Source organism: Pristiophorus japonicus, chromosome 13, assembly GCF_044704955.1.
Source record: "Pristiophorus japonicus isolate sPriJap1 chromosome 13, sPriJap1.hap1, whole genome shotgun sequence".
NCBI lineage: Eukaryota > Metazoa > Chordata > Chondrichthyes > Pristiophoridae > Pristiophorus > Pristiophorus japonicus.
The window spans coordinates 51071420-51090130 of NC_091989.1; the positions used below are offsets into that span (position 1 = coordinate 51071420).

General features: G+C 44.9%; 1 protein-coding gene across 7 annotated transcripts in view; it reads right to left on the reverse strand.

Moving 5' to 3' along the window:
- Positions 1-18711, reverse strand: part of apaf1 (apoptotic peptidase activating factor 1) — a 250376-nt gene that overhangs the window by 36324 nt on the left and 195341 nt on the right. For 5 of the 7 annotated variants that reach the window (XM_070897457.1, XM_070897452.1, XM_070897453.1 and 2 more), the window contains one exon: positions 10060-10203. In XM_070897457.1, coding sequence (XP_070753558.1) covers positions 10060-10203 — 144 coding nt within the window. Of the gene's footprint in view, positions 1-10059; positions 10204-15093; positions 15777-18711 lie in introns of those variants that run through there. The other 2 variants (XM_070897454.1, XM_070897455.1) reach the window with 2 other exon arrangements.

Below are 18711 nucleotides of genomic sequence, written 5' to 3' on the forward strand. Positions count from 1 at the left end.
TCTTGGCTCCCTCCAAAACTCCGCCTAAAAACAACGGCGTCTTTCTGCGCCGATTTTTTGATGTGCACTGGTTTTTCTTAAGTGCCCAGAAAGTTTTTTGGGAGTGGTCACACACGCCGTCCTAGGAGAATTGTAAGTTGGCCAAACTTACATAATTGTGAAAAACTGGCGCAGACATCAGGTTACGCTATGACGCAAAAAAAAATGAACCCCAAAAAATCGTAACTGAGTTACACTGGCACACGACCTTTGGGGAAACTTGGATTTTTAAATTTAGGTTAAAAAAAAACGGCACGTGCCAAAAATACGGCGCAAATCACTGGGCAAAATTGAGCCCCTAGTTTGGAGCGCTTATTAAAAATAATAGTGTATGGGAAATGATTTAACTTACACTTTTGAAATATGGAGTGACTCCTGCCCATAGGGAGTGACTGCTGCCAACAAACCAGAAGCTGAGCAAAAGCATTCTGCACCCAACGGTCAGGTCCCAAATTTAAAAAATAACGTTCACCACAACAGACGGAGGATCTGAGAAATGCTTCGGCTTCCTGGCTTTTTCACCAGCCTGCTCCCTCCCGACATTTTTCCTGCTCCCTCCCGGCATTTTTGAACCAGCCCTCTCCCTCCCGACATTTTAATTAAAACATTTTTTTAATTTAATGTTCCCATGACGTACTGACAGCGTGCGAGCGCAGTCCGCTTCCGGTTCGTTGGCAGCAGTGGCGTCCTTTGAAATAATAGACCTCAGAACTGTTCTGTCTACATCAATACTATAGATATCGCCAAGATTCTTTTCACAGCTGCCTCTTTCTTAGCATAATAGCTGCAAGTTTGAATTTTTTTTTACACTGAGCCAAACACAGTTATAATTAGACCATAACGGCTAAACCATTAACTAATTAAACCAATGATTAAAGGGCAAACCCGACAAGAGAAGCCATGCTGCCATTGTCTTTTTGAATGCTATTGCGCCTAATGTACTATTTAATGATTTGTTAAATCTCCTGTGTCAGCTCCCGCAATGGCCTAGTGGGTAAAGACACCACCCAGTCTTAAGCTCTCAGTTTGAATTCCCAGTATGTGCTGTGTCAGCTGATAAAGGGATTCAATACAGAGATACTGTTCCCTCTGGTCGAGGAATCCAGAACAAGGGGGCACAATTTTACAATTAGAGAGCTAAGCCATTCAGGAGTGAAATCAGGAAGCACTTTTTCATACAAAAAGTAGTAGAAATTTGGAACTGTACCCCAAAAGGCTGTGGATGCTGGGACAATTGAAATGTTCAAGACGGAGGTTGATAGATTTTTGTTGGGTAAGGGTGTCAAGCGAAACGGAGCAATGGTGGGTAAATGGAGTTGAGGTACAGATCAGGAACTAATTGAATGGCGGAACAGGCTCGGGGGTTGAATGGCCAATTACAGTTCCTATGTCAGCCTTTGGGAGAACAGAATTGGGTTCAGAATCCCTCGACTAACTTAAAAAAAAATTCAGTTAGGGTTCCTGCTCCCAATTACTGTCCTACTGGAAAGTACATGTCCCAAAATGTGGCTGAGGACAAGGCTCTGGTGAGTATCCTACATAGTCAAATAGCCTGCTGAAAAACGGCTTACTCAGGCAAATTTTAAGAATGTGACTGGTGTCAAAGACCCATGCCCAGCACGCAAAACATCCTCATTTATTTTTCCAAAATAATTGCAACAAAAGGTGAACATGTTTCCGACGATCCAATGTCACTCAATAATTGCATCTAGAACATCGACAAAATGCAAGTAATCTGCAGTTCCCTTGATAAAAATCTATATGCAAATGTTTTCTGTTCTTCAGAGTTTTCCCAGAGTGTTACTATAGTAACAGCAACTACGCAGTATTTGTCCAGACCACACTGATAACACTGTTAGGATAATTCTCAGGCATGACTCCAGCAAAGTCTTAATTAAAATCGGAACAGGGCATAAGTACTGTGCATAAATAGCATGGACTCTGCAGGGCTGCTTGAGACCATTACAAAGGATGACTGCCTCAATGTGAAGCATTTATTTAAAAGCTAATTAGGTGATTAATGGACAAGAATAGTCTATTAACAATATCCCATCCACAAACAGAATTAATTATACCAAAAGGGCCGTGTTTTACAATAGCATGTTGTATATTTAAGTTTTCTCTCAACTGACATAAACTTCAACTCTTCCTACAGAAAAATAAAAGGTGCACACAATGGAGTAGTCAGACTACAATTTCTTCCAGGCATGAGGAAAACGACTTTCATTTCTTTGGTGCCTTTAACATAGAAAGAAATGTCCAAAGGTGCTTCACAGAGGTGTAATGAAAAGGAGCCAAAGGAGGAAAAGAGGGGTGGCCAAAAGTTCGGTCGAGGAGGTAGGGTTCAAGGAGGGCTTTAAAGGAGGTGGTGGAAGTGGTGAGGCAGAGAGGTTAAGGAAGGAATTCCAGACTGTGGGGCATAGACGGCTAAAAGAAAGGCCGCCATTGACAAGGCAAAAGGAGGAGTGATGCACAAGAAACCAAAAACAAAGGAACAGTGAGTTTGGGGGGGTGGGTTATAGAGTTAAGAGGAAAATGCAGGTAGTTGGTGTGGGATAATGGATGGGGATTCAGCAGCAGATAGACCGAGGCAGGAATGGAGGCGGGTAATGTTACCGAGGTGGAAGTAGGTGGGTTATGCGATGAAGCTGATTTGTGGCAGGTGCAAAAACAATAGATTTAGTCTTTCCACTGTTTAATGGGGGAAATTGTGCCTCATCCAGATGTTGGGCAAGCAGTCTGACAATAATAGAGACAGTACAGAGGGTTCAAGATTGGTGGTGCACAGGTAGAATTGGGTGCAGTCAGCATACATGTGGAGGTTGGCTCCATGACTGCAGATGATGTTGCCAAGGGGCACCATATAATTGTGGGAGAGGAGGAGGTCAAAAAGAGATCCTTGGGTGATTCGAGGTAATAGTGTGGAGCTGGGAAGAGAAGCCATTGCTTCAGATGCTTGGACTGTGATCAGATAGTAAGAGTGGAATCAAGTGAGGATAATCCCACTGAGCTGGACAATGAAAGACAAGCATTGCAGAAGGTTGATTTGGTTGACCATGTCAAAGGCTGCATTGAGGTCGAGGACCATTGAGAAACAATGCACCATTGTTGCAATCACAGAAGATGTCATTTGTGATTTTGATCAGAGCTATTTAGGTTCTATTGCAGGGCAGAAAACTAATTGCAGGGATTCAAACAGGGAGATGTGGGAAAGATGGGCCACGGATATGGGCGGTGACAATTTGAGGGGAAAGGAAGGTTGGAAATTGGGCAGTAGTTTGCAAGGACTGAGGGATTTTCAGTAGGTTATCTGAGGGTGGGGGGGGGGGGGGGGGGGATTAGCATGTCACCAGCAAGGGACGTTGGATGGGCAGCAATTTAGTAGGAATGGGATCAAGGAAGTTGGAGGTGGATCAGAGAAGGCATGAGGGGAGATGGAAAATAAACGAGAGAGAGACATGGGTTCCAGGGCTAGGGCAGGGGTGATCCTGAAGGGTAGTTTGACTTGGTGGGAAAGAAGGGGGAAAACAGCAGAAGCAGCTTAAGGAAAGGCCTCAATTTTAGTGGTCAAGAAATGCACGAGCTCTTCACATTTGTTTTTAAGAGACAAGAGTGGAGGAGGCAGGGAGAAGGGTTTAAGGAGGTAGTTTGTAGTGCAGAAAAGAAGCCTCATTCACCTCTGCCAAAGTAACCCACCACTTTAGGATCATCATTCTCTATGATGATCCTGGAGTGGTGGGTTGCTTTGGCAGAGGTAAATGAGGCCTGATAGCACTTGATGTGGTCCATCCAGATCTAATGGATGGATGGGTAAACAGGTTGGGTGACAGATATGCTCACGTCTTTAATCTTGGACTTGAGGTAGCAAACATGGTTGTAGGGATTAAAATTCCTTCCCTAAATCTTTCCGCCCTGCTCCATCTCCAAAACCTCTCTTTTGACCACGTTTTTGTCCTCCACTACCACCTCTCCCTCTCATACACTACCTTTTGCAAAGTAAAGCTGCTATACCACTGGGATTTGTTGAAATTAAACTAAACAGTATCTTTGTTTGAAATCCTTTTTATAGATTTCAAGGCCTGATGCCACTTTCTTGGAAGAACCTGTGCTATAAAAACTTGCTGCAAGGCTACAAGGTCTTTTCTTTCCCATTTTGCTCTAAATATGTGGAATCATCAAGCAATTGTGGCTAGAATGGTACTTTTACTGCTAAGCTGAGCAATAATTCATTCAAGTGATGGATTAAAATGTCAATATATGTGATGTAAACACATGAATTATCATTTGATAGTTGCCAGCTTCGTGAAGTATTTAAAGGTTGCACTAACTCTAGGGAACACTCACTCCAACTGAACAAACATCAGTGACATTAAGATACATTAAGTCACTAATGTCCAAGATCTTCATAATTCACTTGCATATCATCAGGTTTATGACATATGTAATTGTTCACATTTCTGAAAAAACACACTGGTAATCTTCAGTGTCAGCTGCAGCTCAGTGGATAGTACACTTGCCTCGGAGTCAGAAGTTTGTGGGTTCAAATCCCACTCTGGGGACTTGAGCACATAACTCTAGGCTGACACTCCAGTGCAGTGTTGCACTGTCGGATGTGCCGTTTTTTAGATGAGATGTTAAAGCGAGGCCCCACCTGCGCACTCAAGAGGAGATAAAAGATCCCATGGCACTATTTCGATGAAGAGCAGGGGAGTTATCCCTGATGTCCTGGCCAATATTTACCCCTCAATCAATATAACAAAAACAATTTATCTGGTCATTATCACATTGCTATTTGTGGGAACATGCTGTGCACAAATTGGATGCTGCATTTCCCACATTACAGCAGTGACTACACTCCAAAAGTACTTCATTGGCTGTAAAGCGCTTTGAGAGGTCGGGTGGTCATGAAAGACGCTATATAAATGCAAGTCTTTCTTTTTTGTTTTGGTATGTGATTGCCTCTACATAAACATACAGCAATTAGGAAGCTTTTCTTGAAGGTTATAATCCACTCTGTATTCTAAAATCCAGATTATAAATCATTCTGGAGCAATCAGTCCACTCAATCATTCTTTTCCCAAATGAGAAACCTTTTTGTAATTATGACTAGAATAGCCCAAAGCATTTCCTTTGTGGAATCAACATATTTTTACAGGTCATTCTCAAAATGGCAAAAGATGGATTATTCTCATGAAGCTCTCCGAGGACTTTCAAGGATAACTAATTGAGGGTGAGGGTGAAGTCCGTCCTAAGGTAAGAAAAAGTTAAATTACCCATCTCATTTTTCAAATTAAGTTACTCTCCACATCAATGAATATTCATTGAGTGGGGGAAAAAACACAAGGGCGTGGTTTTGTAAAAGGTAGGTCGTGCCTGATGAACTTGACTGAATTTTTTTTGACGGTGACTAAAGTAGTGGATAGGGGAATATCTATGGATGTTATTTATATGGACTGTCAGAAGGCATTTGATAAAGTCTCTCATAAGAGTCTATTAACCAAGGTTGAAGCCCATGGAATTGAAGGCAAATTATTGACCTGGTAAGGAAATTGGCTGAGCGGCAGGAGACAGAGTGTCGGGATAACGGGCAGGTGCTCTAATTGGCAGGATGTGATTAGTGGTGTCCCGCGGGGATCTGTGCTGGGGCCTCAACTATTCACTGTATTTATTAATGACTTGGATAATGGGATAGAAAGCCACATATCAAATTTGCCGATGACAAAAAGATAGGTGGCAAGATAGGCAGTGTAGATGAATGCATAAAATTACAGAGAAATTGATCGATTAAGTGAATGGTCAAAACTGTGGTAAATTAATTTCAAGGTAGGCAAATATGAGGTCATCCACTTTGGACCTGAAAAGTATAGAATAAGATACTTTCTAAATGGTGAAAAGCTAAAAACATTGGAAGTCCAAAAGAGACTTGGGGTGTCCAGGTATTTAGATTAAAATGTCATGAACAGGGACAGAAAATAATCAAAACGGCTAATAGAATGCTGGCACTAGACTACAAGGGGGCAAAAGTTGTTTTATAAATACATTAAGAGCAAGAGGATAATTAGAGAAAGAGTGGAGCTTATTAGAGACCATAAAGGAAATCTGTGTGTGGAGACAGAAGACATGGGCATGATTCTTAATGAATACTTTGCATCGGTTTTCACAAATGAGAGGGGTGATGCAGACTTTGCAATGAGGGAGGAGGAGTGTGAAATATTAGACGAGAAAAACATAGTGAGAGGAAGTATTGAGGGGCTTGGCAGCTTTGAAAGTGGATAAATCCCCAGGCCCAGATGAAATGTATCTCATGCTGTTAAGAGAAGCAAAAGAGGAAATAGCAGAGGCTCTGACCATCATTTTCCAGTCCTCGCTGGCGACAGGCATAGTGCCAGAGGACTGCTAATGTTGTAGCTTTGTTTAAAAAGGGAGAAAGGGATAGACCGAGTAATTACAGGCCAGTCAGCTTAATCTCAGTGGTGGGAAAATTATTGGAAAAAATCCTGAGGGACAGGATAAATCTTCATTTGGAAAGACATGGATTAATCAAGGACAGTCAGCACGGATTTGTTATGGGAAGATCAAGCCTGACTAACTTGATTGAATTTTTCGAGGAGTTAACCAGGAGGGTTGATGAGGGCAGTGCATATGATGTAGTGTATATGGATTTTAGCAAAGCTTTTGATAAGACTGATCACGAAAGTAAACGCCCATGGGATCCAGGGCAAAGTGGCAAATTGGATCCAAAATTGGCTTAGAGGCAGGAAGCAAAGGGTAAGGGTTGATGGGTGTTTTTGTGACTGGAAGGCTGTATCCAGTGGGGTTCTGCAGGGCTCAGTCTGGGTCCCTTGCTTTTTATGGTATACATCAATGATTTAGATGTTGGGGATATGATTAAGAAGTTTGCAGATGACACTAAAATAGGCTATGTGGTTGATAATGAAGAAGGAAACTGCAGACTGCAGGAAGATATCAATGTACTGGTCAGGTGGACAGAAGTTGCAAATGGAATTCAATCCAGATAAGTGTGAGGTAATGCATTTAGGGAGGTCTAACAAGGCAAGGGAATACACATTAAATGGTACGATACTGAAAAGTGTCGAGGAACAAAGGGATCTTGGAGTACAGGTCCACAGATCCCTAAAGGTAGCAGGCCAGGTGGACAAGGTGGTTAAAAAGGCATATGGAATACTTGCCTTTATTAGTCAAGGTATGGAATACAAGAGTAAGGAGGTTATGCTTGAACCGTATAAAATACTGGTTAGGCCGCAGCTGGAATACTGTGTGCAGTTCTGGTCACCACATTACAGGAAAGATGTGATTGCACTGGAAAGGGTGCAGAGTAGATTTACAAAAATGTTGCCTGGACTGGAGAATTTTGGCTATGAGGAAAGATTGGAGATGCTGGGTCTGTTTTCTTTGGAACAAAGGAGACTGAGGGCAGACCTGATTGAGGTGTATAAAATTATGAGGGGTCTGGATAGAGTGAATAGGAAGGGCCTGTTTCCCTTGGCAGAGCCCTGGTTAGACCATATCTAGAGCACTGTGAGCAGTTCTGGGTACAACACCTTCGGAAGGATATATTGGTCCTGGAGGGAGTGCAGCTTAGGTTTACTAGAATGATACGCAGACTCCAAGAGTTAACTTATGAGGAGAGATTACACAAACTAGGGTTGTATTCTCTGGAATTTAGATGGTTAAGGAGTGATTTGATCAAAGTTTTCAAAATATTATGGGGAACAGGTAGGAGAGAAACTATTTTATTTTACATTGAGATCGATAGATTTTTGTATTAAGGGATATGGGGCAAAGGCAAGAATATGGAGTTAGGTTGCAGATCAGCCATGATCTCATTGAATGGTAGAACAGGCTCGAGGGACTACATGGCCTACTCCTGTTCTTGTGTTCCTATGATATTGTTCATAGAACACTGACCTTTGCTTCCAATAACACAAATTTGATTGACTAGACTTCACCTGCTCAGACAGTGCAGAAATTGTGTTTTTTTTAAATTAGCCTTTTAATAAATAAATAAATTCTGTGGAATGGGATCCTGCTAAATAATTTAATCATGCTAGTAAAGTCTGGGAATAAGATCTATGCCAGCTTAGCACCAACTGAACTCCTATCGTGTAAAATAATCATACTTAATTCTTATGAAAATCACCAAGTGATTTTCTTAGTGTGTGGCTATGGTCTTATACCAAACAAATGAATTGCCTGGTTGTTTTTGTCAGTTTCTTACACAATTCCTTTTTGGCATACAAATCCTTGGGTGCCAATCTCCATCTGATACTTTACCCAAGTTGGCATTATTCAGCAGCGAGTAGCGGTCGGCAATTCTATCGGGGGGCATAACGGTCAAGCTTCATCTTGGACTTGCCCGACACCCATACATGAGCTCTTCCTGAATAGCCGTCAGGTACAAGAACCAATGCCAGATTGCTTCCCCCCTAACACGGATCACTGAGGGCAACTGTATTGACAATATAGCCAGGACAACTGAGATCAATTAACTATGCTCAAATCTGGGGCTTTGCTGCACAACTCAGCTGCTTAATGATAACCTATTGAGCCACTGAAGTTATCATGTCTTATATCAGATAACCACTGGGCAGCCTAAGGAGTACCTGACACAACAAAAATAGGAATTTTAGGTTTCGAGTGACTGCTTTCTGAGGCACAGTCTGGACCCATCTCATCCTTTAACCTACCTTGTTCTTCCTGATCTTCATAACTTTCCAGAGATATTCATCTTCTGGAAGTGACAATGAATTTACCATCTCATCATGACTTAGTATAAGTTTACATATGATTAGGCTAGTCTATAAAAATAATCTGGATTTCTATTCCCTTTACTCTCTGAATTCCGAGTATTTGGAATTGTTACTGCCCATTTTGATGGTATGATTGAATGCCTCTATTCATCAGTGTTTCTATGTACATTGCATGCATATGAATTGCCAGGTTATGTATTATCCCAGAAGTGTGTAAAACACTAGTTAGGCCACAGCTAGAGTACTGCATGCAGTTCTGGTCACCACATTACAGGAAAAATGTGATTGCACTAAAGAGGGTACAGAGGAGGTTGACAAGAATGTTGCCAGGACTGGAAAAGGCTTGGGTTGTCTCTTTGGAACAGAGGAAGCCGAGAGGGAGATTTAATTGAGATGTATAAAATTATGAGGGGCCTAGATAGAGTGAATAGGAAGGGCCTATTTCCCTTAGCAGCGAGATCAATAACCAGGGGCATAGATTTAAAGTAATTGGTAGAAGGATTAGAGGGGAGTTGAGGAGAATTTTTTTCACCCAGAGGGCAGTGGGGAGTCTGGAACTCACTGCCTGAAAGGGTGGTAGAGGCAGAAACCCTCGTCACAATTAAAAAGTACTTGGATATGCATTTGAAGTGCAGTAACCTACAGGGCTACAGACCAAGAGCTGGAAATTGAGATTTGCTCTTTTTCAGCCATGATGGCAGACACGAATTGGCCTCCTTCTGTGCCGTAAATATCTGATAAGTCCGAAAATAAAAAGGTTAGCAAAAATGAGATTGAGGTTTGAAATCTGCTGATGATACCCGAGTAGCCCAGCAACTACTCGGATATCATCCGATTGCATCAATAAGTTCGCTGTTGGGCATTAACTCACCCAGTAAATCTCATGTAACCATTGCTTTTTAGAGGTACCATTAACAAGTTGGCATAGAACTAGGCACGGTTTGTGGTGATGGAAAAAATCACATTATTCTCATTTTTAAAGAAAAGGTTCCAAAGATTTTTGAGCAACTATATATATCACGAATAAACAATTAAAAAAGCAATGGAACCAGATATTGAATTCTCACAAGAAGCTAAGATATTACCATCTATAAACCATGAAATATTTACTTCAAAGCTGCAATAGTCTCTCAGTTGAAAATAACTAACATTTACTTGCCTTCTGGCTTAATTCAGCAACAGAAAAAAAACTTAAAGAACAAAATTGTTGATACTACATTTCAGAAGCTGCCGCTTGATTTGCTCTTACCTTTATGTAGCCACCAGTGGAAACCAAAATCTTACTGTTGGGAGAGAAGTGAAGATCTGTAACCCAGCCTCCGTGTTTGGAATCCTTGATCTCCAACTCATTCGGACAAATATGAAGTAAAGAACCATCTCTTACCCTCCAGATCTATTAAAAAAAAACAGAAAAAGAAATCCATTCCAGTATTAATGTAACTTATTTTTGCTCTTTCACCTGTTGAAATGGGGCCCCAGGTTGCGCTAATCTACTATGCCGGTTAGTACACGTCAACACCTTTAGCAGCATAAAGCTACACATGTTTTACTGAAGATTTCCTGAATGGTTGTGATAATGCAGTTAGTAGGCGTACTCTACATTAATTAAAGCATTGCACATTTGAATTCTGGAGGGGACTATTTTGCTTTCCATCCATTTGAGTTCAGAGAAACACCCAATCAATTGATGGAGAAGTCATGTTTTACAAATATGCTGGAATTCTTTGAGGATGTAATGAATAGGGTGGATAAAGGGGAACCAGTGGATGTGGTGTATTTGGTCATCCAGAAGGCATTTGACAAGGTGCCACATAAAAGGTTATTGCACAAGATAAAAGTTCGCAGGGTTGGGGGTAATATATTAGCATGGATAGAAAACAGAGTCGGGATAAATGGTTCATTCTCTGGTTGGCAACCAGTAACTAGTGGGGAGCCGCAGCGATCCCAACTATTTACAATCTACATTAACGACTTGGAAGAAGGGACTGAGTGTAACGTAGCCAAGTTTGCTGACGATACAAAGATGGGAGAAAAAGCAATGTGTGAGGAGGACACAAAAAATCTCCGAAGGACATAAACAGGCTAAGTGAGCGGGCAAAAATTTGGCAGATGGAGTATAATGTTGGAAAGTGTGAGGTCAAGCACTTAGGCAGGAAAAAAATCAAAGAGCAAGTTATTAGTTAAATGGAGAAAAATTGCAAAGTGCTGCAGTACAGCGGGACCTGGCGGTACTTGTGCATTAAACACAAAAGGATAGTATGCAGGTACAGCAAGTGATCAGGAAGGCCAATGGAATATTGGCCTTTATTGCAAAGGGGATGGAGTATAAAAGGAAGTCTTGCTACAGCTATTCAAGGTATTGGCGAGGCCACACCTGGAATACTGCGTGCATTTGGTTTCCATATTTAAGAAAGGATATACTTGCTTTGGAGGCAGTTCAGAGAAGGTTCACTAGGTTGATTCCAGAGATGAGGTTGACTTATGAGGAAAGGTTGAGTAGGTTGGGCCTCTACTCATTGGAATCCAGAAGAATGAGAGATGATCTTATTGAAACATAGAAACATAGAAAATAGGTGCAGGAGTTGGCCATTCAGCCCTTCGAGCCTACACCACCATTCAATAAGATCATGGCTGATCATTCCCTCAGTGCCCCTTTCCTGCTTTCTCTACATACCCCTTGATCCCCTTAGCCGTAAGGGCCTTATCTAACTCCCTCTTGAATATATCCAATGAACTGGCATCAACAATTCTCTGCGGCAGGGAATTCCACAGGTTAACAACTCTGAGTGAAGAAGTTTCTCCTCATCTCAGTCCTAAATGGCCTACCCCTTATCCTAAGATTGTGTCCTTGGTTCTGGACTTCCCAACATCGAGAACATTCTACCCGCATCTAACCTGTCCCGTCCCGTCAGAATCTTATATGTTTCTATGAGATCCCCTCTCATCCTTCTAAACTCCAATGCATAAAGACCCAGTTGATCCAGTCTCTCCTCATATGTCAGTCCAGCCATCCTGGGAATCAGTCTGGTGAACCTTCGCTGCACTCCCTCAATAGCAAGAACGTCTTTCCTCAGATTAGGAGACCAAAACTGAACACAATATTCCAGGTGAGGCCTCACCAAGGCCCTGTACAACTGCAGTAAGACCTCCCTGCTCCTATACTCAAATCCCCTAGCTATGAAGGCCCTATACCATTTGCCTTCTTCACCGCCTATTGTACCTGCATGCCAACTTTCAATGACTGATGAAGCATGACACCCAGGTCTCATTGCACCTCCCCTTTTCCTAATCTGCCATCATTCAGATAATATTCTGTCTTCGCGTTTTTGCTCCCAAAGTGGATAACCTCACATTTATCCACATTATACTGCATCTGCCATGCATTTGCCCACTCACCTAACCTGTCCAAGTCATCCTGCAGCTTCTTAGCGACCCCCCTCACAGCTCACACCTCCACCCAGTTTAGTGGCATCTGCAAACTTGGAGATATTACACTCAATTCCTTCATCTAAACCATTGATGTATATTATAAAGAGCTCGGGTCCCAGCACTGAGCCCAGTGGAACGCCACTAGTCACTGCCTGCCATTCTGAAAAGGCCCAGTTTATCCCGAATCTCTGATTCCTGTCTGCCAACCAGTTCTCTATCCATATCAGTATATTACCCCCAATACCATGTGCTTTGATTTTGCACACCAATCTCTTGTGTGGGACCTTGTCAAAAGCCTTTTGAAAGTCCAAATACACCACATCCACTGGTTCTCCCTTGTCCACTCTACTAGTTACATCCTCAAAATTTTTTAGAAGATTTGTCAAGCATGATTTCCCCTTCATAAATCCGTGCTGACTTGGACCGATCCTGTCACTGCTTTCCAAATGCGCTGCTATTTCATCCATAATAATTGATTCTAACATTTTCCCCACTACTGATGTCAGGCTAACCGGTCTATAATTAACCGCTTTCTCTCTCCCTCCCTTTTTAAAAAGTGGTGTTACATTAGCTACCCTCCAGTCCATAGGAACTGATCCAGAGTTGATAGACTGTTGGAAAATGATCACCAATGCATCCACTATTTCTAGGGCCAGTTCCTTAAGTACTCTGGGATGCAGACTATCAGGCCCCAGGGGTTTATCGGCCTTCAATCCCATCAATTTCCCTAGCACAATTTCCCGCCTAATAAGGATATCCTTCAGTTCCTCCTTCTCACTAGACCCTCTGTCCCCTAGTACTTCCGGAAGGTTATTTGTGTCTTTCTTCGTGAAGACAGAACTAAAGTATTTATTCAATTGGTCTGCCATTTCTTTGTTCCCCATTATAAATTCACCTGAATCCGACTGCAAGGGACCTACGTTTGTCTTCACTAATCTTTTTCTCTTCACATATCTATAGCAGCTTTTGCAGTCAGTTTTTATGTTCCCGGCAAGCTTCTCCTCGTACTCTATTTCCCCCCTCTTAATTAAACCCTTTGTCCTCCTCTGCTGAATTCTAAATTTCTCCCAGTCCTCAGGTTTGCTGCTTTTTCTGGCCAATTTATATGTCTCTTCCTTGGAATTAACACTATTTTTAATTTTCCTTGTTAGCCCCGGTTGAGCCACCTTCCCAGTTTTATTTTTACTCCAGACAGGGATGTACAATTGCTGAAGTTCATCCATGTGCTCTTTAAATGTTTGCCATTGCCTATCATCCACTGTCAGCCCTTTAAGAATCATTTGCCAGTCTATTCTAGCCAATTCACGCCTCAAACCATCGAAGTTACCTTTCCTTAAGTTCAGGACTCTAGTCTCTGAATTAACTGTGTCACTCTCCATCTTAATAAAGAATTCTACCATGTTATGATCACTCTTCCCCAAGGGACCTCGCACAAGAAGATTGCTAATTAGTCCTTTCTCATTACACATCACCCAGTCTAGGATGGCCAGCTCCCCAGTTGTTTCCTCGACATATTGGTCTAGAAAACCATCCCTAATACACTCCAGGAAATCCTCCTCCACTGCATTGCTACCAGGTTGGTTAGCCCAATATGTAGATTAAAGTCACCCATGATAACTGCTGTACCTTTATTGCACACCTCCCTAATTTCTTGTTTGATGCTGTCCTCAATCTCACTACTACTGTTTGGGTTTGGTGGTCTGTACACAACTCCCACTAGCGTTTTCTGCCCTTTGATATTCCGCAGCTCCACCCATACCGATTCCACATCATCCAAGCTAATGTCCTTTCTTACTATTGCATTAATTTCCTCTTTAACCAGCAATGGCACCCCGCCTCCTTTTCCTTTCTGTCTATCCTTCCTAAATGTTGAATACCCCTTGATGTTGAGTTCCCAGCCTTGGTCACCTTGGAGCCATGACTCCTTGATGCCAATTACATCATAAGCATTAACTGCTATCTGCGCAGTTAATTTGTCCACCTTATTCCGAATACACCTCGCTTTGAGGCACAGAGCCTTCAGGCTTGTCTTTCTAACACACTTTGCTCCTTTAGAATTTTGCTGCAATGTGGCCCTTTTTGCCTTAAGTTTCTCTGCCCTCCACTTTTACTTTTCTTCTTTCCATCTTTTGCTTCTGCCCCCATTCTACTTCCCTCTGTCTCCCTGCATTGGTTCCCATCCCCCTGCCATATTAATTTAACTCCTCCCCAACAGCACTAGCAAACATTCCCCCTAGGACATTGGTTCCAGTCCTGCCCAGGTGCAGACTGTCCGGTTTGTACTGGTCCCACTGCCCCCAGAACCGGTTCCAATGTCCCAGGAATTTGAATCCCTCCCCTTCTGCACCACTCCTCAAGCCACGTATTCATCTGAGCTATCCTGCGATTCCTACTCTGACTAGCATGTGGCGCTGGTAGCAATCCTGAGATTACTACTTTTGAGGTCCTACTTTTTAAATTTAGCTCCGAGCTCCCTAAATTCGTCTCGTAGGACCTCATCCCATTTTTTACTTATATTGTTGGTACCTATATGCACCATGACAACTGGCTGTTCACCCTCCCTTTTCAGAATGCCCTGTACCTGGTCCGAGACATTCATGACACTTACACCAGGGAGGCAACATACCATCCTGGAGTCTCGGTTGCGGCCGCAGAAACGTCTATCTATTCCCCTTACAATTGAATCCCATATCACTATAGCTCTCCCACTCTTTTTCCTGGCCTCCTGTGCAGCAGAGCCACCCATGGTGCCATGAACTTGGCTGCTGCTGCCCTCCCCTGATGAGTCATCCCCCCAACAGTACCCAAAGTGGTGTATCTGTTTTGCAGGAGGATGACCGCAGGGGACCCCTGCACTACCTTCCTTGCACTGCTCTTCCTGTTGTTCACCCATTCCCTATCTGGCTGTGTACCCTTTACCTGCGGTAAGACCAACTCACTAAACGTGCTATTCACGTCCACCTCAGCATCGTGAATGTTCCAGAGTGAATCCACCCGCAGCTCCAGTGTCGCAATGCGGTCTGTTAGGAGCTGCAGGCGGATGCATTTCCCGCACACACAGTGGTGTCCCTGACTTCCCACATAGTACAGGAGGAGCATAACATGTGTCCGAGCTCTGCTGCCATGACGTAACCCTTAGATTAACTTAATTTGGCAACAACAATGCTAAAAGGTTACTTATTGATAAAGAAAAGAAAAAGAAAAACTACTTACCAATCACCAGCCAATCACTTACCCCCTTGGCTGTGATGTCACCTTTCGATTTCTTTCTACTTTTTTGCCTTCTCTCCCAGCTGCAGCTGCACCGGTGGCTCCTCCTCGCGTTGGGCCTTTATAGGCCTCCCCCGGACTCCCGCTGTTCGGAGTGCCACTCCTCCTCGACGTTGGGCCTTTTATAGGCCTCCCCCGGTCTCCCAGTGCTCGAACTGCCGCTCCTCCTTGGCTTTGGGCCTTTTATCGGCCTCCCCCGGACTCCCAGTGCTCGGACTTCCGCTTCTCCTCGACGTTGGGCCTTTATAGGCCTCCCCCGGACTCCCGCTGCTCGGACATATAAGATTATGAGGATTCTTGACAAGGTGGATGCAGAGAGGATGTTTCCACTGATGGGGGAAGGCTAGAACTAGAGGGCATGATCTTAGAATAAGGGGCCGCCCATTTAAAACTGAGGTGAGGAAAAATTTCTTCTCTCAGAGGGTTGTAAATCTGTGGAATTCGCTGCCTCAGAGAGCTGTGGAAGCTGGGACATTGAATAAATTTAAGTCAGAAATAGACAGTTTCTTAAACAATAGGGGGATAAGGGGTTATGGGGAGCGAGCAGTGAAATGGAGCTGAGTCCATGATCAGATCAGCCATGATCTTATTGAATGGCGGAGCAGGCTCGAGGGGCCGTATGGCCTACTCCTGTTCCTATTTCTTATGTTCTTATGAATATGCCAGTATAGAAAACTGCAGTATAGCATTCCTGAGTTAAAGCTGGGGTGGGGGAGGAAAGATGAGCATTGCTCCCAAAGGTAATTGGTCTCAAATATTTTACACAATAAAAGTTAAAAGAAAAAGTCTCACCATTCAACTATATTGTATTGCATCTGTAGCTTCTTTCACCTTCTGGTAAGGTACACCGGCAATTCATGCTCCCTACATTGAGGACTAAATCATTGATATATACCACAAAAAGCAAAGGATCCAACTTGCCACTTTCCCTTGGATCCCATGGGGTTTCCCTTGGATGCCACCTGCGACCTTGTCAAAAGCCTTGCGAAAATCCATTTCGACTATATCAAATGTGCTGCCCTCATCAAGCCTCCTTGTTAGCTCCTCAAAAAATTCAATCGTTAGTTAGACATGACCTTCCCTTGACAAATCCATGCTGACTATCCTTGATTAATCCGTGCCTTTCTAAATGACGATTAATACTGTCCCTCTGAACTTTTTTCAACAATTTGCCCACCACCAAGGTTAGGCTGACTAACCTGTAATTACTCGGTACATCCCTTGCTCCCTTTTTAAACAATGGTACAATGTTAACAGTCCTCCAGCAACACACCTGTAGCCAGAGCGGATTGGAAAATGATGGCCAGAGCCTCTGCTATTTCCTCCCTCACTTCTGAGATGCATTTCATTCGGGCCTGGCGATTTATCGACTTTCAAAGATGCTAAACCCCTTAGTACGTCCTCTCTCTATGGGGCCAAGTTTCGGCCTGAGTTGCTCCTGTTTTTTTGGAGCAATTGGTTTAGAATGGAGTATCTTAGAAATTGCAATTCTCAGCATTTAGTTTGCTCCAGTTCTAGTCAGTTAGAACAGTTTCAGTTTGGAACAGAATAGTTTTTTTTTTTAAAAGGGGGCGGGTCCGGTCACTTATGCCCGTTTTGAAAGTTTAGGCAGTGAAAACTTACTCCAAACTAACTTAGAATGGAGTAAGTGTAGATTTTTGTACGCTCAGAAAAACCTTGTTTACACTTAGAAAATCAGGCGTAGGTTACAAATCAGGCGTAGTGAATGGGGGGGGGGGGGGGGGTTTAAAGGGAAGTTTACAAACATTAAACACTTCAGTTTTACAAAAAGAGCCATCATCAATAATAAATGATAAATACATCAATAAATCAACCGAAAAAATTAATAAAAAAGTATTATTAATTTGGGGATGATTGGGGGGAGGGGGTGGAGGGGGGAGTGGGAGGAGGGGGTGGGGGGAGTGGGAGGAGGGGGTTGGGGGAGTGGGAGGAGGGGGTAGGGGGAGTGGGAGGAGGGGGTAGGGGGAGTGGGAGGAGGGGGTAGGGGGAGTGGGAGGAGGGGGTAGGGGGAGTGGGAGGAGGGGGTAGGGGGAGTGGGAGGAGGGGGTAGGGGGAGTGGGAGGAGGGGGTAGGGGGAGTGGGAGGAGGGGGTAGGGGGAGTGGGAGGAGGGGGTAGGGGGAGTGGGAGGAGGGGGTAGGGGGAGTGGGAGGAGGGGGTAGGGGGAGTGGGAGGAGGGGGTAGGGGGAGTGGGAGGAGGGGGTAGGGGGAGTGGGAGGAGGGGGTAGGGGGAGTGGGAGGAGGGTGGGGGGAGTGGGAGGAAGGGTGAGGGGGAGTGGGAGGAAGAGTGGGGGGAGTGGGAGGAAGGGTGGGGGGAGTGGGAGGAAGGGTGGGGGGAGTGGGAGGAAGGGTGGGGGAGTGGGAGGAAGGGTGGGGGGAGTGGGAGGAAGGGTGGGGGGGAGTGGGAGGAAGGGTGGGGGAGTGGGAGGAAGGGTGGGGGGAGTGGGAGGAAGGGTGGGGGGAGTGGGAGGAAGGGTGGGGGGAGTGGGAGGAAGGGTGGGGGGAGTGGGAGGAAGGGTGGGGGGAGTGGGAGGAAGGGTGGGGGGAGTGGGAGGAAGGGTGGGGGGAGTGGGAGGAAGGGTGGGGGGAGTGGGAGGAAGGGTGGGGGGAGTGGAGGAAGGGTGGGGGGAGGGGGAGGAGGGAGGAGGGGTGGGAGGAGGGGTGGGGTGGGGGTGGGGGGTGGGGGGTGGGGGTGGGGGGAGGGAAGAGAGGGAGGGGGAAGAGGGGGAGAGGGGGGGGGGGGGAAGAGAGGGGGGGGAAGAGAGGGGGGAAGAGAGGGGGGGGGGAAGAGAGGTGGGGGAAGAGAGGGAGATGGAACCGGAGGGAAAAGGAGGGGGGGGTGAGAAGAGAGGGGAGGGGGGGGGGAAAGAGGAGGGGGGGGTGAGAAGGGAGGGGGGGGGGTTGGGGGGGGGAAGAGGAGGGGGTTGAGAAGCGAGGGAGGGGTTGGGGGGGAAGAGGAGGGGGGTTGAGACGGGAGTGAGGGAAGAGGATGGAGGAGAGAAGGGGGGGGGGAAGAGGATGGGGGAGAGAAGGGGGGGGGGGGAGAAGAGAAGGAGGGGAGGAAGGTGGGGAGAGAAGTGGGGGGAGAGAAGGGGGGGGAGAGAAGGGGGGGGGAGAGAAGGGGGGGGGAGAGAAGGGGGGGGAGAGAAGGGGGGGCAGAGAAGGGGGGGAGAGAAGGGGGGG